At 45.7% G+C, this 23,650-nt stretch overlaps 2 protein-coding genes across 2 annotated transcripts in view; one reads left to right on the forward strand and one right to left on the reverse strand.

The window, feature by feature from the left end:
• The window catches only part of col14a1a (collagen, type XIV, alpha 1a), a gene marked incomplete at its 5' end in the record, with an annotated part of 88,746 nt that extends 72,933 nt beyond the window's left edge, over positions 1 to 15,813 (forward strand). The window contains 9 exons of the mRNA XM_076160718.1: positions 911 to 964; positions 3,505 to 3,558; positions 3,674 to 3,745; positions 6,944 to 6,979; positions 8,894 to 8,960; positions 9,061 to 9,252; positions 11,039 to 11,116; positions 11,937 to 12,092; positions 14,103 to 15,813. Of these exons, the coding sequence (XP_076016833.1) occupies positions 911 to 964; positions 3,505 to 3,558; positions 3,674 to 3,745; positions 6,944 to 6,979; positions 8,894 to 8,960; positions 9,061 to 9,252; positions 11,039 to 11,116; positions 11,937 to 12,092; positions 14,103 to 14,455 (1,062 nt within the window). The remainder of the gene's footprint in view (positions 1 to 910; positions 965 to 3,504; positions 3,559 to 3,673; positions 3,746 to 6,943; positions 6,980 to 8,893; positions 8,961 to 9,060; positions 9,253 to 11,038; positions 11,117 to 11,936; positions 12,093 to 14,102) is intronic.
• Positions 15,814 to 16,196: 383 nt separating this feature from the next.
• mrpl13 (mitochondrial ribosomal protein L13) lies at positions 16,197 to 23,433 on the reverse strand. The gene is made up of 7 exons (XM_076160717.1): positions 23,321 to 23,433; positions 22,247 to 22,370; positions 21,751 to 21,844; positions 21,558 to 21,618; positions 21,314 to 21,400; positions 20,173 to 20,294; positions 16,197 to 16,852 (listed from the first exon to the last, which is right to left on the reverse strand). The coding sequence occupies exons 1-7, from the start codon at positions 23,345 to 23,347 to the stop codon at positions 16,828 to 16,830; spliced, it is 540 nt and encodes a 179-aa protein (XP_076016832.1). The 5' UTR covers positions 23,348 to 23,433; the 3' UTR covers positions 16,197 to 16,827.
• Positions 23,434 to 23,650: the final 217 nt, after the last annotated feature.

The raw sequence follows: 23,650 nt of genomic DNA on the forward strand, positions 1-23,650 counted from the left end.
GCTTTAATCGCAGTATTGTCAAAGTTTCAAAGTGCATTTACACTTACTTACTCCGTCTACCACTTAAACTGTGTTTGTGTGTGTGTGTGTGTGTGTGTGTGTGTGTGTGTGTGTGTGTGTGTTCTGCAGCAGAGCTCTACCAAGGCAAAGCATTACTGATTCTGCTCCTTTCATTCATGTCTTTGGCCTTCCAGCTCGTATTATTCTAGAAGCTCTGATTACTTCTTGTGTGTGTGTGTGTGTTTGTTTGTGTACCTGTGTGCTTTTAAGTGCATGTGTGAACACTCAGGGGGGGTGGGGGGAAACACCGCTGGTGTCTTGAGGACAGAGCGCACATCGTCTAACATCTTCACCAGCGGGCGTGTCCATTAATCACAGCGGTCTCGTCCTGGCTGACCCCTGCTGTAATCCGTGGAACCTTAACAGTGCTAAGTGTCCTGGTTTATGAGCTCTCCCCGTCGACTGAAGCGCAGAGATAAATCACTGCACTGAGTTGTGGAGTCGTCTGTGCTCGCTGACCTGCAGAGAGGTGGACGGCGAGCGGGGCAGCGGGGAGGAAAACCCCGAGTCTGAGCCGGAACGTTTGATGCTTTTCCTTAATCCGTGAATCCCTCAGAGGTTTGATATTGATGCTTGGACTGGATGAGTGTGTTCTGTCATTTCCTTTGGATTTTGTTTTGTCAGGTAAACCTTTTAGTGCGTTTTTGAGAATGTCAAACGTGGAGAAAAAAAACCTCAAACACGTTTTCAGCTTCTCCTCACATCCTGAGTCTCTGTGGCTGTGATGCACCTGCTGAACTTCATCCCATTCCATCCTCACACTGTCTGCAGCCTCATCAGAGTGGGCAACAATAGTAAATGTGTATGAATATGCATATGGACTCATCCTGCTTGTTTGTGTTCCATGTAGGGCGTTCCTGGAGGCCCGGGCTCAACTGGTAGAGACGGTCCACCGGGAGTCAGGGTAAGACTTGCATGTTCGCATGATTTGTGTTTGCGTCTCGGCGGTGCAGCTTTGTGATTGGATACACACCTTCATACGGACGAAGCTTCCCTCCGTCTGCCTCACATAGAGATGTTATTGATATTATTTAGCGACGGCAGCATCTCTTTCTGCTGACTCCATTATTGTCAACTGAGCATATGAGAAAACCACAATTGGAAATCACTTTGAGAGATGAAATTTATGATACATCAGTACGGCAATATGGAGGTTAAAACCATTTATATCATCAACAGTGTTTCTAATCTAATACACAAGTTTTGTTTGGTATTTTCTGTTGCGTCTGTGTTTTTGAACCGACCGTAAGCAGAATAAATAAGGAATGATATTTGTACACCCGTATACAAAAGAGGCCGAATTGAGAGTGTATAGTCTGGATAAATAAAGTCCAATTTAATGCTTATTTACTCAGAGTTCCAGTTTATTTTGGCTACGTGTATCCAAGCCACAATCTGCAATAGCCTGCACTTTTGAATGCAAATATCAGAGGTCTGTCCTGCATCTGAAATAACTGGGATAGTTTTCCAGACATGGTGCGGAAATATTTATAGAGGCTGTAAATGTCTCTTTTAGTGTCCAGCTGTGTATCTGCCCTTACAGGACAGGCAGCTTCCAAAACGCTCATCTGTTTGGGTTTTTTAACGTCCCTTCATAAAAGCGTACATGTCTTCAGCACTAGAGTTCACCGTAAACGAGATCCCATGCGCCGGAGACTCTGTGGTAGCAGCTGGCGGACGTGGAGGCTGAAGAGTGAAACGAGGCCACGTTGTCGCGCGACTGGGCTGTAAAAACCGCAGAGCTGCATCTGTGCGAGCGCAGAGTCCCGGTCTGTCCTGGTCTTGCTTTAGGCGGGGCTGAAGGGTTCGCGTCCCCTCAGTGGCACATGGGCGTGTCAGTCCTCAGGCTTGTCGTCAGGTTTCTTCCTCTCTATGCCCAATTGGTTTGACGTTTAGGAACTTTTCCGCAAACTCCTGGAACGCATTAACCTAATCTAGTTTGGTTTAATTAAAGACGCAAATAAAACTGTTCTGTCGTAAAAAAAAAAGAAAAGAAAAATACATCTGTATTAAATCTGTTCTGCTGCTTTCCATCAGGACTTTGTTTGGTTTCTATGTTTCCTCGTGTGCCAGAAATAAATTGAGGACGATTTTTGATTTTTTTTTGGAGCCAAAGATGGTCAGCTAGGTTTGTTTCTTTCCATTGTTTTTATTACAGTTTGTAGGGAGAAAAGCAGACAAATAAAGTAGCTATCGACTGATTGATTAACTGTATTAGTCTGCAACCTATAAACACCAGAGAAGAAGAAGAAGAAGATGAAGAACACTTTACATTTATGTGATGATCCAGATCTAGATTCAGGACTTTGTTTCACTTTCTTTGTTTTGGTCAAATATTCAACAGTCCAGGGAGAACTGAGTCCCTCTGAGTCCCAGTTATTGGGTTTAACCAGTTTAACCAGTTTAACTCATTGTTTACTGCTGTATTCTGATGTCTCTGGTTCCATCTATTTTCTCATGCAGTCAAAAGCAAAAGGTCTCACAAGAATTCGACTGAGCTTGTCACAGTTTCTGCATTTCCATTGTAACACTGTTAGAGAATAAACACAATAAAACGAGTAAGAAGCTTTTGTCTGTCAGCAAAATGTAATGCAGTGTTTGATAGCAGATCAAGAGAACTCAGAACTCTTTAAGTCTTAAGTTCAGTTTCTAAGCCTCTCAACTTAACATCATTTAATATAAAAAGCCTGTAGCTCAGCTGTTTTTTTAAAAGAATAATTTGATTGTTTTTAATAAATGGCGTGTGTCCTTACATAGCTGGAGAGGAGATCCATGTAAAGAGATGTAGTTGACCTCATGTGGGGGAACGTGTGACCACAGAGTCTAAGTTGAAATGAAGCATTAGCCTGAGCTCAGCTTTGCTTTGCCACAATGCTGACGAGACAGCAGCGTCTCACAAACTTAACAGGACCAAATCTGCGTGAGACGTTTGAGTAACAAGGAGAAGCTGAGCGTGCCGTTACACCGTGTTCTTATCAAATTATACGGTACAACTTATTTAAATCAAACTGTCAGAGGATGACAGGATTGAGATGAAATGGAGGATTTCTATCAACCTCAAAACTGAAAAATACAGATTGATCTCTTTGTCTAAACATGAACTTGATAAAGGATCTGTAGATCTCAGTAGATGTCAGATTGGCCAGTCACCAGCAGAAACAGCAGAGTCAGCAGGCGACTGAGTTCATCTTGGTTTGTGTCAATAAATATCCTGTAAGGGAACAGAGTCTGTGAAATGTTTTATTCTCAGGAAATACTTATATAAAAGTTAGTTTACTTTGGTTTCTTACAGGAATTCTTCAGGTACAGTCCAGAAATCGTTGTAAATGTCTATCCTGTTAACGGTGTCTCCTCTCTGTGTCCCCTCTCCGTGTCTCCTCCCGTGTCTCCTCCCATGTCCCCTCTCCGTGTCTCCTCTCCGTATCTCCTCTCCGTGTCTCTCAGGGTCTGCCGGGTAATAATGGACCACAGGGACGTCAGGGACCTTCTGGACCGATTGTAAATCTCCTGTTTTTGCTCTCAGAATCATTTTCTTTGGCAGATCATCCTGATGCATGGACTGACTGACCCCCCCTCCATCTCCATCTCTGTCTGTCCTTCTCTTTTCTCTCAGGGAACACCAGGAGCACCTGGAGCCCCAGGACCTGGTGGACCTGCGGGGTCCCAAGGAGATCAAGGACGTTCTGTACGTAAATTCTATGCATTCCTTAAATTTAACAATTAGGAACCATGGCTGTTGACCTCTGACCTGGGCCTCATTCAGCGACCTTTCACCCAAACCCAACCTATGCAGAGTTTAGGAACGAGGAACACATATTACACACTCACTCCTCAGAGTTGTTGTGGTCCTGAACGTGACCGCGCAGACCACCCAGGAGAGTTTGACGTTTCTGCAAATTAATAAGGAAGTCGGGGAGGACGCGACCTCTCCACTTCCTCCCTCTCCGTCGTCTCCTCCTGGTTCGTGCTCATTAGCTTCTCTCCCCTCACACATGGCCGCATTTACAGAAAACTACATCTTAACAATAGCAGCTCGGCGTGCTATAGCATTACAGAGTTGTTTACAGAGTTGGTAACATCACGCTCGGGTTACGACACTAACAAGACCTCATGATTCTTGCAGTTGTTTACGGTTGTCTCTCGTTCACTCCCTGGTCCCGTCCCGTCCGTGTTCACATTCAACGGTCTGATCTCTTCCACTGCATTTATCTTCTAACGCAGCTCCGAAAGAATGAATTAATCTAACATGTCCCGATATCTGAAGAGTGAATCAGCAAAGAAATAGGGAAAAGGGCGAACATGGGTGGAGGATTTTCAAACTTGGTGTAATGTTAACAGGAACGGATGAGACTGTGGTGTTGCTGACAGCTAATCTAGTGTTGGGTCAGGCCAGCAGCAAAGTTTGGCCAAGAGAGGCAAGACTATAAATCATTTAGCTGACACACCGGTGCTCTCTTTCTCTATCACACACACACACACACACACACATAGAGAGAGAGAGAGAGACAGAGAGAGAGAGAGAGAGAGAGAGAGAGAGAGAGAGATAGAGAGAGAGAGCAATCACATCTGTCCTGTGTCCGGGCGTACCAACATGGAAGCCACACATGAATGTTTGCCCGTGCAGCAAACACACACACACACACACACACAGTCAGCCTCTAATCTCACACTAAATTGCTGATTCGATTTCCTGTTGCTGCCTTTTCACTAAGTTACAGCTCTGAGAGAACATTTGAACAAGTGCTGGTTATTTGAAACAGGGTAAACTGCATTTTGTTTCTTCCTCCACTCGCCGCCTTCAGCAGTCTGTAAAGGAGTCCATTCCTCCTGGTTTGCAGCAAACAGCAGTGCCACCATCTTGCTTGTGGGAGTGTTTTTGAGGAGGGAAGCTTTCTGATATGGCTGCCATTGACCTCAAGGCCAAATAGAGAGTAATGTAGCAAAGTAGCTGGAGTTCTACGAGCTGGGAATTCATTCTGCCTCCAGCTAAACCCCCAAACACACGCAAGAAAGTGTTTGGTGTCATGAAATTTAAATGTTTATAACTTCAGATGTAAAAGTAATTGAGACATGGATGATGCCTTCAGGTCAGCTACACCATAACATGCAATCACTTCAAATGCATTAAAATTCACAACTTTTCAGTAATTTATCTGTCAATCAGGTCACATTTTTTATTTGCTTTACACACTTGTTTTCTACACGTGTACCAAATTTCAGATTGATCATTTGAACCCTTGGGATTTTACAGATGAAAGAGTAAACGATGCAGCTGGATTATCTAGAAGCTCTCTTGTGATATTATGTAGGAAAGAACCACTTACAGCTTTGACAAACATGGAAAAAGAATGTATTGACAGATGCATTTGTTTCGTGTCATGAGCGCTCTCTTGTAATGCGGTTGTGGCTGATCCAGCAGAAGGGGGCGTGGCCTTGGAAACACAGGTTAAGCCGCTGTGGTTACTGTGAAACATCTGGAAATGTCACATTCAATCCGTCAAGAAGCACGATCGGAAAACGTCTTTTGAATGATCTCAGATGAAACGAATGATGTTGGTACGGATCACACAAAAGAATACACTGTTTCACTTTTTACTTCCCCGTTCTGACGACATGCAAATCTCCCTGATTGGTCCGGGTCGCGCAGCCAGATGTTATTGTGTCACGACGTGATGAGAATACACATCTGGGAGAAAACCTGATGAAACTGTGGTTAGTGGATGGCAGCAAAATCAAGCTTGGCGCTGAGACTGTATTTTAGAAAATTCAAACTTGATTTTCCGTTTGGTTGTTTGAAGCCAGAAGCCGCCCCGTTTCCCTGCCGACGCTTTGTATCTACATACGTGTGCATGCGAGGTCGTCACTGCACTTGCCGTAATCCCGGCCATGTTGGCGGCGAGGCCAAAGTGTGTGTGTGTGTGTGTGTGTGTGTGTGTGTGTGTGTGTGTGTGTGCATGTGTGTGTGTGTGTGTGTGTCTGACCCGGACATTTCTGAATGTTGTTTCCAGTGAAACAGCCACAAGAGGGTTGCTTCATTTATGGTGCTTGGTCGAGAGAAAGCTGCTTCATGTTTGCCAAAAATCAGAAAGGAAAACGCAGGAAGAACGCCGCTGTAAAAGTACTTCTGTGAAAAAACGGAGAAGACAGTTCTGATCAAACAGTCGACATAAATCATAGTTTGTAAATGATGGCTTAGATGACACTATTCGGTTCTGTTTCACGTTCCACGTGAACTCGATAAGGCTGCAGACGTCCTGGACTTTTTCTCCAATTCAACCACTGTGTCACACTTTGGCATCGATGTTATCGTCTGCAATATAATATGCATATGAGGTGCCAGGCCTACACACATACACACACATACACACAAAGTCAACTAGTGGTCAAGGACGAATTTCCCCCTCGATAGCCAGGCTGTTATATCAGCACCACAGCGTGAGGGAATATTTGTATTTTAATTGTCTCTGGATTACAATACATTTCACTCAGATATGCATTCATGCACTTTATGGATTTAAAGAGGTTTGTGCGTGTGTGTGTGTGTGTGTGTGTGTGTGTGTGTGTGTGTGTGTGTGTGTGTGTGTGTGTGTTATTCTCAAACATGCAGCTACAGTATGTGCTTTACAATCCTTGGCAACGGCAGAAAACAAGCCCATCCAAGATCGTAAAGGCCAGTTGTGTGTGTGTGTGTGTGTGTGTGTGTGTGTGTGTGTGTGTGTGTGTGTGTGACAGAGAGAGAGAGAGAGAGAGACGTAAAGAAAGAGCCAAAAAGGCGAGATGAGAGCGCTCTGGCTTTAATAGATAGATAGAGAGATATGGAGAGAGGGAGTGCGGCTGTTACTCTGTCTAATGTTTATTCTCTTTCTGTGCTTTTATGTTCCAGGGTCCTGCTGGTACCAAAGGCGATAAGGGAGAGAGAGTAAGTCATCCCACCCACATGCTGCTTTCAAAACAAATCACATTTTACGGCTCCGTTTTTGCCGTGGAAATATTACTATTTTGCTGAGGTAAAACTTTGAGAATTATTCACTAATGGTTCCTCTCTGTGTTGAGTAGAGACGGGATCACTTCTACCCTCCCTCTCTTTGCCTCTCCCTCTCTTTTCCTCTCTCTCTCTGTGTCTCTGTCTCTCTGCCTCTCGGTCTCTCTGTCTCTCTGTCTCTCTGCCTCTCTGCCTCTCTGCCTCTCTGCCTCTCTGCCTCTCTGTCTCTCGGCCTCTCGGTCTCTCTGTCTCTCTGTCTCTCTGTCTCTCTGTCTCTCTGTCTCTCTGCCGCTCCGTCTGCCTCTCCGTCTCTCTGCCTCTCCATCCCACATTTCTTACACAACCATTCACTTTGTCTCACACTGCCTCAATCTCGTTGAAAGCAAAACCGAATGAAATCGAGCGAGCGGCTGCGTTTTGCTGACACAGGTCCGTCGCTGCTGAGGGCCCGAGCAACAAACAACTCTGCCAACTTGAATCGTAGCAGTAATTCCTGTTTCTCGTCCATTTCAGGAACTGTTAGGGACATCTGTACCTCGCTGCACTTTCTCTCTGTGGAAAGAAGAAACTCATGACGTTGCATTTTCTCCACAGTGTTGCACTTTCATGGACGGTCCTCTGATCACTAAAGCTGCTTCGAATCCTGTTGTTACCGTGTGTAACTCAACAGATTAGTGACGGATTGTCAAAGTAGCAATTCCCTGTAATATCTCCTCATCTAATAGATAATCTTGTGTTAATCTCCCTCATGATAAAAACAGATTTAGCAGCATCAGAGTAATTTAATAATCTGAACCACACAAAAGTTAGACACCTCTGCTTTGTTTCTGCTTCTTACACAGTTTCAAATATTTCATATCAAATGTTGATCATAAGGCAGCAGAGGAGACAGCTGTTGAATTATGGGTCTTTGTTGGCCTTTGAGATTAACTTCAGACCAGTTTGATCGCTCCACCACTGTGTTTCTGACGGATGATACGTCTCACTGTAGAGGTGCGAGTGTTAAATCACTCCCCACATCCCTTAGAAACAAGACTCAACTCTGCTCCTAAGTCATAAGGACAAGGCACAACACTCAAGAGTCGACTTCCAATCAAACATCTGAAGGATAAATTAACGAGTCAGTTTTTTGTCAATGGAATGATGTCTTAATAGGAACAAAGCTTGTGTGAACGAAATCTATTAAAAGGACAATTTCTACATTATTGAGGTGTCAAAGCGCAGCACCACTCTCATTCACAACACAACATCGTATCATCTTCTATAATTCTTTCTTACACCTTGACATTAATTATTCATTCACATAGCAATAATGGAAGTAAAAGTTATCCGCTTCCTCCTCTCATGTCACACAGGTGAACGGCTTTTTGTTCATTGAAAGTTATATTTCCCATTTGTGTTGGCACTTTGGTTTTGATTGGCACGTTGTCTGTTTTCTAACACCTTGGTGTGGTTTGCTAAGAGGGCAAAGTTCGACTAAAGACCTGTGCAGTCCACCGAATAAGGATAGTCTGCACCACGTTTCAGACCTCGAGCTCAAACCCAAGTCCTCACCTTAACTCTATTCTATTATTGTTCTTGGTCTTGCCCTTCCTCATCCTTCTCTTCCTCATCTACCACCTCTGACATGTGCTCTTCTTCTGCCCCTTACATTGTTTCCGCCTATTGTTGGTCTCAACATTCAATACACCTGTTGCCACCTGTGAACTCTGAACTGACTGAATGTTTTGATCCCATCATTAGGAACAAGGGTGAATAATTACGAGTTGTTATGTGTAAATGATGACAACTGATTGTGTTATGTGTCTGTGTTTGTGTAATATCAAATCTTAAAGTATGTTTGTTTACCAGGGAGACATTCAGACCCAAGCTGCAGTGCGTGCCATCGCACGACAAGTGTGTGAACAGCTCATCCAGAGTGAGTCATGTCTCCTCCTCTCCTCTCCTCTCCTCTCCTCTCCTCTCCTCTCCTCTCCTCCTAACATCTAACTGTTATCACTCTAACACATTCATTTCAGGTCACCTGTCTCGCTACAACTCCATCCTGAATCAGATCCCTAATCAAGCTGCAGTGTCAGTTCGGACAGTGCCCGGACCACCTGGCGAGCCGGGTAGGAGAGGAACGCCGGGACCTCAGGGAGAGCAGGGCCCATCTGGCAGGCCAGGCTTCCCCGGAACTACCGGCCAGAACGGACGACCTGGAGAGAGAGGTGAGAAAGAGGACGGGCAGAAGAACTCTAGTCCAGAATATAAACATTTTACGGTATAAATGAAAACACGAATGAACGAACAAACAGACGAACAGACGAACCTACAGACGAACGAACAAACAGACAAACGAACGTACAGACGAACGAACGTACAGACGAACGAACACAAATATGTTTTGGACAATTTAAGAAACCCATATTTCAACCACCACAGGAATAGGTAGGAATTGGTTTCATAAAATAGGCAGAGACAGGCGTTACCAATAAGCAAGGTAAGAGAGCTTAGTGAGCCTCAAATAAATACATAACACAGGTCATGTATGGGTTTACTGCTTGAGTAAGAACAAATGATGTTTCCCTACATAGGTTCAACATAAATCTGTCCTTTGATAGCTGCTAAATTGCTCACCCCAGAGTTTAATGTGAGTTTACAGCTGGAGTGACGTATGTTTGCTCCGGTTGTTCAGACACTTGATGAGAAATGGTCTCCCTTTGCTCCAAGTGGATCCTCCAACCTCCTGCTTGTTTGGAAGCTTTTCTGGGCCCGAGCTGCTCTCTGACTCACCAGCAGCGAGGTTTAGCGCTCCCTGGAGGTTCGGCCTGAGCCAGAATGTAGTAACTCTGATATCCAATGATGTCATTCTCCTGCCACAGACCCTTAGAGAAGCAGCAGCAGCAGCCTGGATGAGGATAACAAGATCCTCCTTCATCCCTAAAACATGCAAACCACACAAATTACCACAAACCAAATTATCCTCCCCTCCATTTCTCTCTGAACATATTTATAACCTGCAGCCACTGGTCCAACACACACACACTCATTGTTGCCTAACCACAGTAAGTCAAATATCGTAAGAAAATTAGCCATGTAATGAGTAAGGCAGAGGGTCCTGTCTTCCTCTCTACCACCCCATTAAAAGCTGATCCCACTGGGGTGCTGCTCTTGTATAAATAAATATAAAATGGTTTTCCAATGCGATACGGCTGCCATTGTAGAGAATTTAAAGGGGACTAATTGTGCTTTTCATCATTTTCGATAATTTTTATTATGTAATGTATCATGGAGTGTGTATGTGTGTAAAAGCTGCCAAAGTGTTGAGGTTCAGGACAAAAGAAACATAGCAAGTTAATTAAACTTAAACCCATAAATCCTCCTGACCTGCACTGCTTAGTCCTTTACGTCGCTACAATGTTGACATCAACATGTCACACACCTGCTTACACAACATCCCCATGAAGCACAAGACTGCCGAGCAAATATTTAACCTGAATTTATGACATCACCGTCCATTGAATCCATCCTACCAGCCTTCACATCTTCCACTAACAGTTGATCTCGTAACCGTATAACGAGATCGCACGTCAAATAGACACTTCTGAATTGCTTCTCACTCAACCTGTGTGCCAGTGAGAGAGTTTTGCGTTGCAAAGGTCTCAAAATAGACTCTTAAATAGAATTGAAATGGAGATAATGGAAATGTAAAATACTCTCTTATTCCATCTTTATTGCCGCACATCATAAAGTCATCATCAGATTGGCCCACAGGGAGGGAAGACTACATCGCTCCACTAACTCCAGATGAATTTTACATGATTGTCTAATATTAGAGTGGACAGAATGTGTTCCATCCGCTGCACAACCGGACATAAAGACAGAACTCTGTGGTTATCACAGATTTTATTGGGCGTAATTTATTCAACACATTTGCACAAATCTTTGCAATCACGCAGGTACAGATAAGACTCTGATGTGGATCTGTATGTGTGTGTGTGTGTGTGTGTGCAGGTCTGTCAGGAGAGAAGGGAGAAAGAGGGAATCCAGGGATTGGAAATCAGGGCCCCCGAGGACCACCCGGACCCCCAGGTAAGACACACAAACACACAGATAATGGTGAAGCCAATTCAATCCTGTATTTTCTGGACCTTATCCATCTGAAACATCCTTCCCAGGAATCTTATCTGCTATAAAGTATAAAGATTCAGCAGCGTTATTTTGTTATTGAATATTTGTTTTTGATGTTTCCACACCGTGACTGAGCAACTTTGTCTTCACCGTGTTTCCTCTGAAGGAAACCGAAATGTCCTAAATTTTGAAACAAAACAATCGAATAATGTGAAGGTTTAATCTCTTTTGGATTCTCTTCAGTCTCTGTTGGATTTCTGTCTAAAGAAAAACAAGCAGACATTTTGAAGTGTGAATCTAATTGTGTGTATTGATTTCTCTGTGTGTACTGTGAAGCTGGTTTGTGTTATGAAAACACATCAGTGCTGAGATTTAGTGTTGACTGCTGTGCAATCGATACTCGAAGAACGAGCAGACAGAACTTCCTGGAAGCTTTTCTATCATCAAATAACTAATAAGAGATCTGAGAGAGGAATGGGGGCTGCTTTATTTATTTTACTTTGAAATTTGTGGGTTCCTTACTCTAGCATTTGCCAAATTAAACCTCTGCAATCAATGTATTTAGTTCTCATACTGACTACTGTAGCGAGAAATCCCAAATCTATATTCCACCTCAGATCTGTGATTTCTGAGCCTGAGCCAACACTTTGCTGCCCCCTAGTGGTTGATTTGCTGTCAGGGCAGTAAAATCTGGATTTATACTTTCGCCAAGGCCTACTTAAACAGCTTTGCAACTCTACTTCCCCAAGCGACCCTCCAAATGTGCATTTTATTCGGACAGGTTTACCAGGTGAAGGACGGACAGGGAGCCAAGGGCCAACCGGACGGCCCGGTAACTCTGGGACGCCGGGCAGGCCAGGAAATACAGGCAGCGCAGGAGCGGCTGGACCACCAGGATACTGTGATCAGAACTCGTGTATGGGATACAATGTCGGAGGTAAGAATCAATTTGCTGTCGGCTCCATCTAGTGGTCACCTAATGTCAACACAGGTAGCATGAACGGTTGTCTATGGCTAAAAACTAATGTTTAAAATGTATATATAAAACTGAAAACCTGCCTCAAAATCTACTACAGTGCTGCAACAAACAACATCTCCACATAGTAACACACACAACTAAATTGTTGGCTAAACATGAATTAATTTGTCATTTTCCACTTTACAAGACAATTTGTTGTGGGTAAACGTCAAACTATGTTATTATTTGAAGAATAATTTGGATTTTTACTTTTATATTTGCTAATTTCATTGACATAAACAACTTTAACAATCCCAACCTGCCCACTCTTTCCAGCCTATAAAACATTTGATCCATATAAAGCAATGAACAGGCACAACAGCCTGGAAGCTTGTTATTGTCCTCATAAAGCTTAAAAAAATCTGCCTTTTATAGACTTTTACACAGCCACACTGACAGACCAACACAGTTAGTTAGTGTGGCACTGGCAACAGTTTGTCTGTACTGAAATCCAATAAAAGAATCACATACACACACACTTAGTTGTGTTTGAGGGTCCAAACAAATGAAACATAACATATGTATGAAGGTTTGTCATATTTCCCGAAGCTCAAAGGTTTTTGTATCTTCCTCTAGAAGACAAAAACAGAGTCCTATTGTTTCTTCCTCCAAAACCGCAGTCCGGCAGCAGAGGAAGCTGTGTTGGCTCGGTTTTGAAGGGTTTAACTCTTTGGTGTCACTGGGTTATGAGGTAACATCTCTCTCTCTCTCGCTCTCTCCCCCCCCCACCCCTTCCTTCCATCTCTTCGTCTTTCTGCCTGAAGTTCAACAGGACTATGGGAATGATTACTGAGGAGCGCTCTCCTATAGCACTCCAACCATCCTCCTCTCCTCCCTCCTCCTGCGCTCCCCTTCCTCTGTGCCCTGTAAATAAAACAATAAACTGAGAGAACTGATAGATCCTATGACCCCCCTCCCCCTCCTCCCTCCCCCTCCATCTTGATGGGTCCATATTTCTTGGAATGGATAATTACTCCTGAGCTCACCGTTTAACCTCTAATCCCTGCAGCAACTTTTGTACCACTGTTTCCCCACTTTTCATACAACCCCGGGCTTTTTATTTTGCAGGGTCGCCTCAAAGATTAAGCAAGTAATCACAAATCGCAAATTGGAAAGTAAGGTGGCACCATGATAGAACTATACAAATAGTTATTACCCGTGTTTGGGTCCCAAACCACTTCTCAGGAAGCTCTTTTTAAACCACATTTCCCCCCCCGTCATTAGAAACAGAAACCGTATTAATTTCCTCAATCGGATGAAAGTGGTGCATCAAAATGTTTGCCCCCATCATTTGAAAGTCCCAGAGGCCAAACTAGATTATTCTTCTTTTCCCCAAAAAGAATGAAGAAGGCAAACATGGCTCTGATGAGCTCAACAAGCAGTTTAGCTTCTGCATCGAGCAGTTTGGAGCTCCGATCTTTTCAAAGTTCAACTCATCTTTCAACGCTATGAATCAGCTAGATTTGGATGAATCGCTTTGATGGTGATTGGCTGCATTCATTAGTCATCATCCCTCCATCTCTACAACTGAAAATCGAGATTTATACCCCTTAATGTGACCCAGATGTTGTCTTTTCATTTTTGGAAAAAAGTCACATCTGTGGTAGGAATCGGATTCTTCTTTCACCTCATTAACCCATTTCTTCACTAACACGATTCGACAGGAACTTGGGTCGAAACCTGAACTCCCAACTGTCCCAGCAGATCAATACTTTTTATTTTTTGCCGTTTAACATCCTTAGTGCTCCTGAGCCTCTCTGCCTGGTGGTGGTTTTGGTATTTAAGGTGGTTGTAGCTTCTTCCGTGCCACAAACTCAATCCTCTTCCCCCAAATCTGGCCTCAGTCTTGCTCCCTGCTCGGTTTCATGTGAAAATTGTGGCGATCCAGGAGAAATCCACTGAAACTCACCATAAATACTCCCACACCAGTCCAACCTTTGCCCCCCGGCGGCCACCAGTCCTACAATCCGCCCTACAACCAACCCTACAACCCCGCTGCAGTGGCTTATAACAACGACCAGGGAGGAGAAAACGAGGAGGAGGAGCAGGATGGGGAGGAAGAAGACCCCTATTACCGCGGTTACCCCCCTCAGTACTATCCCCAGCAACACGACCCGCAGGCCCACGCTCACCGCGGCTATCGTTCCAGTCCTGACCAGTCTGAACAAGTGGAGCTGAGGTCGCCGGGCGTCGTCAGGAGGTTTTCGCGCGATGTTGCCAGGAGAGGAGAGGGCGACAGCGACGTCGTCGTTATGGAGGAGCGTGAGGGACGAGGACGCTAGTGGAAGGATGGACTCACCTCAAGTGCTTGAGCCCTGCACGCTAGTACAAACACACCCACATATACATAGACATGAGGACAAATCTACAACGGACACACAAACACACATAGTCCAAGAAGAAACTGTGGTGAGAACCCCCCCCCCTCCTTGTGTATCCTGGTGGTTTTCGCCACCAGGTTAACTGTAAATACGTTTATGGACTCTTGTACGATATCTCTGTAACAGGGGGGTCCGAAAAGTGCCTGATCTATGTTCGTATTGTCCAGTGGAAACGTAAAAAGGGAAGAGAATTACTTTCCATCTCCGGCTGATTTCAGGACGATAAACCTTCTGTTGTGGTGTTGCATGTTGTCTCCTTTGAGCCACTTGAGTGTATAAACTGGACGCGTGCATCTTGTTTTGTTTGTGTGTTTGTTTTACAATGTTCGGGCCTTAACGTACTTTCAATTTCACTGCGCGACGTTCCAAGTTGCATAATTTTCCCATGTAATTTGTGTGGATTTGAAGGGATTACGGTGTGTATCCACCAGGGGGCAGAGCAGGGCCGAATCATCCCGGCTGACACTGGAAAATAATTCTTCACATTCTACATCCAATATTTGCACAATTTAAATTGAAACAAACGTAGCGACACTTGGGGAAGCGAGAGACAGTTTCTACCCAACATGTTCGTCGCTTCCCTGTCACTTCTTCAGTTTTACTGCCCCGTGTGGTTGACGTCGGTATCACACCTCACAGTTAATACTGGAGGCCGCATACAAAGAATGCAAAAAAATAAAGTTTTACTGCAGTACACACACAACCTGGCGTGTGTGTATGTGTCCGTGTAGTTTAAAGTGAGTATGTTACGGCCCTTAGATCATGGAGGATGAAGAGCTGGTAACATTTGTACAGGCTGCATTTTATAACGATCTGTCAAGTTTCCCTGCTTTTATTTCAGCGTCTAAATGTTTTTGAAGTGTCTGATTTGTATTTGTTATTGTCATTTTTATTGAAATAGTATTATCGGAGTTCCCCCGCCCAAAATGATGACTGTGGAAGCGGATATACATCTTAATGCTACCTTAACACTGTGGAACAAGAATCAAATGCTTGACTTTAAAAAATACTTTTTTATTGTTGAAATGTCGAGCCGATGAATCGACTCGGCTGTGGAAGCTGTGATCGATTCAAAGGACGAATCAGTGTTTGTGTCCGGCTGCTTTGTTTCATTGTGTTTAGAGTTCTTCTACTCAGTCTGGAGGCAGTTTGCTGGTTGGTTGACCTCTGGTTGACCTCTGGTTGGTGGTCCTTCAGGGTTCTTTTCAGTTGCTTCTGTGTGAAACCAGCACCGACCCACAAGTGTGACTTTTGACACTCCTACAGTCTGAAAAAAAACAGCCCACTAAATGAATAAACAGATTCTCCTGGTTTGTTTATGGACACCGCCAAGTATAATATCACCTTATTTATTTTCTAGTTTGTTTTGCTTTTTATAACCAATAAATCTGTAATGAGACAACAAAACAGTTTTAGGTCGTTTCACTTGAGTCGAAAAATCACACTTCACAACATAATTTGGTTTATTAAATTATTTGTTTTATTTTACAAAAAAATGAGCACGATGGAAATGTCTTACACTCAGACAACAAAACAAAAAGTCTGAGTCCCCTTTGATTGCCTGAATGTTGCCACGGTAACACGTCAGCCCATCACAGGCTGCGACAGCTGCGGCAGATGACGTCTTTTTATCACATCAAGGCCGAATTAGATGAGAGGAAAAGTCGTGACCGGTCCTGATCGCCGCTGTGCCGCATGAGCATCGGGTCATTGTTATGATAATAGAACTGATCCAGAGTTGTATTGAAGTTATTCCCATGCCAACAGTCTGATGGTGTGTGTGTGGGCATTGGCTTTATGGCAACTCCGTGCTTCCAACCGATGAGCCCCGGTGCCAGTTTAGAGGCAGGAGAGGAAACGCGGCCAAACTACTCACACACACACAAAGAGGTCACAAACTGGATCACATGTTAGGCTGCCGTCACGCCACCACACAAACAATTCAGCCTCAGTAACAAAGTCCAGATTAGATTTTTCAGTTTTTGGAATGATTGTTTACGTGATAACCCTGCAATTCCACCACATTTTCTGATTTTCATGTCCCTTTGGAGCCGAGTTCATGTTGACAGATTTCCCAGATTTGCATTCTGAAGTCTCACGTGTTCAAATCTAATAACATGGAACATCTTGTGGCGTGAACGCAGCCTGAGCAAAATCCCTCCACAGCTAAGTACTGGGTCGCGCCTGGGAATACTTTGTGTGGTGGCGAGAGGACGGCGTCACGTGTTTGCAGGTGCAGCTGTGTTGAACGCGGCGTGGAAGTGCGGCGGCGTTCATTTCATCCTGTAGTCGTCGGGTCTGAGGAGTAAACACAAGGCGACACATTAGCTGGGTGGGGGAGAGGGGGGGGGCAGAGGAGCGCTTGTGAGGAAGAACACGGTGAGAAAGTGACAGATGAGGAAGCAGACAGATGTTATCGTCTCAGACGCGGCCGCCTCTCTTTGTGTTTCCCCCCTTTAATTTAGAGCAAAGATCTGCAGACAGATTGCATCACGGCAGCTGTATTGGTTTGGATACAGAATAGAAAAATGTTATTATCAAGTGTAATAGCCACCGTATCAACTGCAGCATTACATTAGGGTTGTTGATATTCTGCCGCCTGTGTGTGTGTGTGTGTGTGTGTGTGTGTGTTTGTGTGTGTATCTGCAGGGAGGAGGATCCAATAACACTCCTTTGCTTCTGCTGTGAGCTTTTCTGAGAGAATATTAACTATGACTTTAATAAAAGGTAACGACTCGATCGCCCTCCACGACCTCAACCCCCTCGCCTCCCTCTCACACACACTCACACACTCTCACGCGTTTGATCAGTAAAACAAAAACATGTCAGGGTGAATATTAATGAGGCTAAAGCTCGGCTCTCTTAAATAAACTGGGATTGGTTTGACCTTGACGGCCACGCGGCGACAGGCCTGAGCAGACGCACTGATTGGCTGAGGAGATTGGACCAGTAAACACCAAGAAGGGACTCATTTATCACCACACACACGCACGTACACACGCACAGCCATGCTCAATATATCCAGACGTACTTTACATGCGGGTACTACAAGACACAAACACACACAGAGCTGGGATCCAAAGTGTGTGTGTGTGTGTGTGTGTGTGTGTGTGTGTGTGTGTGATATGCAAACCAGATGTGGATGGATGAATCTATATAATCCTTATTGACCGTGTGGTTCTGCACGTTACGCTCCGTCTCAGTCTGTTTGTTTGTTGTCATGCGCTACATTACGTTACGCAACCACACCTCCACCCGGACACACACACACACGCTACGCTACACTACACACACGTTAGACATGATCAAAGCTTTGACGTGCATGAGAAGTTACTGAATGTTGATCTGCCTCCATGTTTTGTCTTAACTGGAGCTTTAACATGTAAACGGGCTGAGTGAAATGCTGTCTACTCTTCTTCTCTGCTCTCTTAGTTCAGAAACCACACGAGCCTTTGGTCACTTTCTCTCTTTTCTCCTTTCATTCACTCTGGTCGGTCTCAGTCGGCTCGTTGTGCCTCAGACTGCCTGTTGGCGTCTGTGTGAAGCAGCAGAGAGTTGACATGCGGCCACAGCTCCGCGCTGAACCGCGAGCCAAGAGCCGAAGCTTCTGGACTCGCCGCTCCCTTTCTCATTACGACCTCGCGTACCGCCGCGACCCCCGGAGCGAGAGAACACAAGAGGAGCCGAGTGCCGCCGAGCCTCCGGTGCTCGACGGGCAAGAGGGAAGAGGTCAGGAGCGGCTGGACGAGGGAGCGCGAGGGAGCGCGTGGGAGCGCGAGGGAGGCGGAGCGGCGCTCTCAGGTGACTCCAGAGTAACGCAGCAACATTACGGCGGCAGCAAAGCGCGGGTCAGAGTGTCAGTCTAATCTCAAGCAGAAAATACTTCACTCAGAAAAGCCATGAATATGATTATGCCAAATAACACAGCGTCTCTGGGAGCCGGCAGAGGAAGCCGGCGCTCTGACCCCACGCCGCCTCTGTGTTGGTGACATTTTACCATATATTTTCATTTTTTTTAAAGGGAGGGAGGGCGCAGTCACAACGCTGTAAGCCGTCAGTTACAATAACAAAACAGAGAGCGGGGGGGACAAAGTTCCCTCTGCCGAACAGCGAGAGCGACGTGCTGCAGAGCGGCGGGCTGTGTGATGGACAGCGGCGGAGCGTCCAGAGGAACTCACAGGAGGAAGAGCAGCAGCAGGCGAGCGCAACCAAACGCAGAGGGACGCCGCAAAACAGGTTTAAGTAGAGGAAAACAAAAAGGCTCGACTTGGACAGAGGAAAGGCAGGAGAAGGGACCCGATGGAGAGCCGGGTTCTGTTCATGTCCCAGATCCTCCTCAAGCCGACTGTAGGGGGCGTGGCTTGTAACGCAAACACTCAATGCAGTGGATTTTAAATTCTGAGCACATCTGCACTGATTTCACACTAAATGAACCATCAATTGACCCGGTGTTGGCGCTGTGATAACATAACTGCTGAACCTGCTGCAATAGACGAGCAAGACCTCAAATATGGCAACAACATGACAAAACTCCTTCAATTTGAGCTGAAAACAAGCCTGTGGAGAGTCTGTGGTTTCTGCCCATTAGCACAGATGTGACAATAGGAGCAGTAACAAGGAAAGAGAGAGAGAGAGAGAGAGAGAGAGAGAGAGAGAGAGAGAGAGAGAGAGAGAGAGAGAGAGAGAGGGGAAGAGAGAGAGAGGAAGAGAGAGCAAGGGAGAGGGAGAGAGGGAGAGAGAGAAAGAGCTAGGGAGAGAGAGAGGGTGAAGGAGGGGGGCGAGAGGGGAAGAGTGAGAGAGAGGAAGAGAGAGCAAGGGAGAGAGAGAGAGAGCAAGGGAGAGGGAGAGAGGAAGAGACAGAGAGCTAGGGAGAGGGAGAGAGGGTGAGAGCAAGGGGGAGAGAGGGAGAGAACGAGCGCAAGAGGGAGAGAGGTAGAGAATGAGAGAGAGCAAGGTAGAGAGTTTGAGAGAGAGACAATCAAAATTGGGGCAGAACCACAAAAACAACTTTGGGCAAATTGTTAGGTAGAATCCAAATGTTTGCTGTGTGTGTGAGTGTGTGTGTGTCATGTGGTCCCTGACGGCTCTTTGTTGTCCAGCAATCACTCACCACAGCCACATGTGCTTTAGGTTACAGAGAGAAAGAGAGAGACACACACACACACACAAACCCACACACCAAACACACACACGCCGTCACAGATACAGACGCTCTGAAACATTCTCACTTTTGTTAGCAGCAGTTTGTCTCAGAGTTAAATGTCAAATCTTTATTCTTTTGACCATGAAGTTAAATATCACAGAGGCAGCTCAGTGCACCAACACACACAGGATAGAAGAAGCTTATGTTGTCTCTGCGTGGGGCTGGGGGGCGGGGGGATAGCTGGCAGTGCTCAGTTCAACATCACCACCTACTGGCCACACTGGGTCACTACACCAGCAGAGGCTCCATTCAGCAGCAGGGTCGTCTGCGGTTTGCATTTCTAGACCGAATACATCACGGAGCCACTTCAACGGCTCTGAAGGGTTTGGTGTCAACTTCCTGTCCTCAATATCCCACAATGCAGTTCTGCACGGGCGGTGTGTGTGTGTGTGTGTGTGTGTGTGTGTGTACATACGGTGTCCACAGCCTGGGGAAGGCGTCGATCTCCTCCTGCGTGTACTCGCTCAGCTTCTTAGGGATCTCTCGGGGCTGAGGCAGCTCCTCCGTCAGGTTGGCCAAGATGTCGTCCGGCAGCTCCTGAGGGGGAGCAGGGGGGCAAGGAGAACGAGGAGAACAAGGAGAAGGGGTTACAAAATGGAAAAGTATAACAAAGACGGCAACAGTGATGGAGCAAGAAGTTGGTCAGATAACTGTAGACCCTCACAGGCACCGTCACACTGATTGAGCTGTCTGAAACGCAGATGGGACACACACACACACACACACACACACACACACACACACACGGCTCTGAAAGGCCATCTGCAGGTAATTAGTGAAGCAAACTGCTCTCTATCAGTTGTGATGGTGGATTATCAGGACAGGTGTCGGACTTTTATCGCTCTGACAGCAAACAAAGGTGCTGAGATCTGATTTCTCTGCTTCTGCCAGCACACACACTTCTTCTTTTATCTCCATTCTTCTCTAATGCAGTGAGTTTTGCGCCGCTGTCGTGTCTTGCCAAACTCATTTTAAAACGATCAGAATTTTACGCTGCCGAGCGCCAAAAAGGCTTTGTTGGTGAACTGCAGTGACCATAATTCACCGCGGCGTCACATCTGCTCCTCTAATCAGAGGGAGAGGCTGGAGGAGCGGCGTGAAGCGCGACGACGCGTTTATCCAACAATTAAACCTGGAGTGGCATGAGAGTCTGGAGGTCAGAAGAGACGATGTGAGCGAGTCCAAGCCCGACGAGCTCTGCCTAAATAAACTCAGGAGCAGCAGGAAACACAGAGCAGCTCCTCATTTAACTCACAGGCTTCCAAATGTGCAAATCAGAGAGGACAAAAGGGAATAATAATGTTGTCATGGCGCCCCTGAGCAAATCATTTAACCCAGCGGACGACAGAAAGAAAGAGGAAGAAACGATCTGACGCTGAACTCAGAGGAAACCTGGAGGAGGTGAATTTAGCTTCTGACAGTCTTGCAGTTCAAAAGCTTCAGGCTGAAATTTAAACATGGTGATCACAGCGCCCCCATCAGGCCGTCTGGAGTCATTATGTATGCCTGGGTTGTTCCTCACATGTCGACTGAGCGATGCAGGAGAGTGAACTCACGTGGTCGGGGAAGATGTGCAGCCGCTGCATCATGGTGCGTCTGTGAAGGTTCTTTGGCAACATCCCATAAACTGCCAACTTAACAATCTGGAGAGCAGAAGAAGAGACGGAGCCACACTCAGTCACAGAGGTGAGGCTGTGTACTCTGGAACAAGCTTCTCCACATATTCCTGACAGTTCATTCTGAATGTTGAGGTTCAACACTTCCTCTCTCTCATATGAAGCAGGTGACTGGTTGACTTACAGCTTTGGGGTCTTTGAGGTGCAGCTGAGTGGCTGTGACTTGTTTAAATCCACCAGGATACCTTAGAAGAGAAGAACATGAATTTAGGATAGAGTTTGTTTGCACTTAAGCATTCAATAAATGTGATGTGTGTATCAGGACACAAGCAGAGGAGGGGGAGGACTCATGGGGTGTGTGTGTGTGTGTTACTCACCCGGTGTGTGAGGAGTAAACCTTCTGCTCCCATTTGTTTCCGGAGAAGGCGATGTGTTTGGTGTTTATCACCACCACATGGTCGCCACAGTCGCCTGTGAGGAGAAGAGGAGACGAGCTCACTGATCCAGACCTTCACTGTGATACAGAATTACACTCAGACAAGTTTAACCTCTTTCTGTTTGCCAAACTAAAGCTATACAGATACAGTAACAGGTTATTAATGATACAAAAGTACAATATTAACGTTTAGGGAAGCTTCTCTGCTTTGTAAGAGAAGCTTCTGATGAACAAGTCGGCCAGGGTTGGAAGAAAATGAGAAAACTATTTTAACTTTGTCCTCTTCCGCCATCTCGTGGCTGGACGATGTCACAGCAGCACCTCAGGATGCTGGTGCAGCAATCAATGACAGTAAAGGTGAAGGAGGCCCACGAGCAAGGCAGGGTGTCATTTAGGAAGCCGTTCATGAGGCTGTGTGAGAGTGTGTGTGTACTCACTAATGGCGTGGTAGATTGGTTTGTGTTTGCCCTGCAGCCTCACAGAGCACATGGTGGCAATCTTGCCTGGCGGCTGCAGCCGGGCATCGATCAGGAACCACGACCGGGCAAAAGTGGCCCATTGCTAGAGAGAACGAGAAAGAGAGAGAGAGAGGGGGAGAGGAAGAGAGAGAGGGGAGGCAGAGCGAGAGAGCGAGAGAGAGAAGCAGAGAGAGAGAGAGAGGGGGAGAGGAAGAGAGAGAGGGGAGGCAGAGCGAGAGAGCGAGAGAGAGAGAGAGAGAGAGAGAAGCAGAGAGAGAGGGAGAGGGAGAGGGAGAGGGAGAGGCAGAGAGAGAGAGAGAGAGAGGGAGAGGCAGAGAGAGACAGAGATAGAGGGGGGGGGGCAGAGCGAGGGAGAGAGAGAGAGGGAGGGAGAGGCAGAGAGAGACAGAGATAGAGGGGGGGGGCGGGCAGAGCGAGGGAGAGAGAGAGAGGGAGGGAGGGAGAAGAGTGAGTGAATGGGGTGAGAGGAGAGAGAGGGGGGGGAGTGAGAGATATGTTCACTTCCTGTATCTTTGGTATTAAACATGTACAGTCGATGTTCACAGTTTCCATGGTAACGCATCATAATCCAACACTTTCCAGATCAAATTCAAATAAAGTGTTTTCTTCAGCTCAGGATCTCGATCCTTCATCTGGATACTAACAAACAAACATGTATAAAGACATCTTTCAGATTTAATCAAAGTCCAGACTCTGAGCTTTGTGATTGGTTGGGTCCATTTTTCTCTCCATGTTGTGACGGATATTTCAGATTATATGTATTATTTTACTGCACTTTCGGTTAAACTTCCCCGAGTGACTACAATCAATCTCCGTGAGAATGTTTTCAAGTTGTATTGTTGCAGTTGATAAAATTGTTTATTCCAAAGCTTTAAGCATTAATTCAACATCATGTAACACAAACAGAGGACTCGCTAGCTTGTTAGCAGCTCTAGCTTACATGTACTGGACACCGTGACGTCACTTCAGTGCTGCCGTAAATTAAATGATGTTTTTAATAAACGAAAAATGAATGACACTGTGTATGTTTACCTGAGCAGATCTGGAGAAACTCGACATCTTTACGTCGCTACTAACACATCCTCAGACTGTTTGACCCTCAACGTGAGCGGCGGTGAGTTTCGGCTATAAGCTCGGTCAAAACACGGAGTCAAAATGATGGTTCCTATGTATGTGTTTATATCTCACGCGTGGGTTGTCCGGTACAATATTTAGGTTCACAATAACTGTTAATATGAGGGAATACGGGGTTTAAAGGAAACGAATGGAAAACTGAGCATGTGGATGTTTATTTCTTGGGTTTGGGACGTCGAGTGTTGGTTCCTACCCGGATCTGTTTTGCTGTCGTGCCGCCGCGCGTCA

Source organism: Genypterus blacodes, unplaced genomic scaffold (assembly GCF_046128005.1).
Source record: "Genypterus blacodes isolate CSIRO-AG114 ecotype Tasmania unplaced genomic scaffold, CSIRO-AGI_Gbla_v1 ptg000107l_1, whole genome shotgun sequence".
In the NCBI taxonomy this organism is placed as follows: domain Eukaryota; kingdom Metazoa; phylum Chordata; class Actinopteri; order Ophidiiformes; family Ophidiidae; genus Genypterus; species Genypterus blacodes.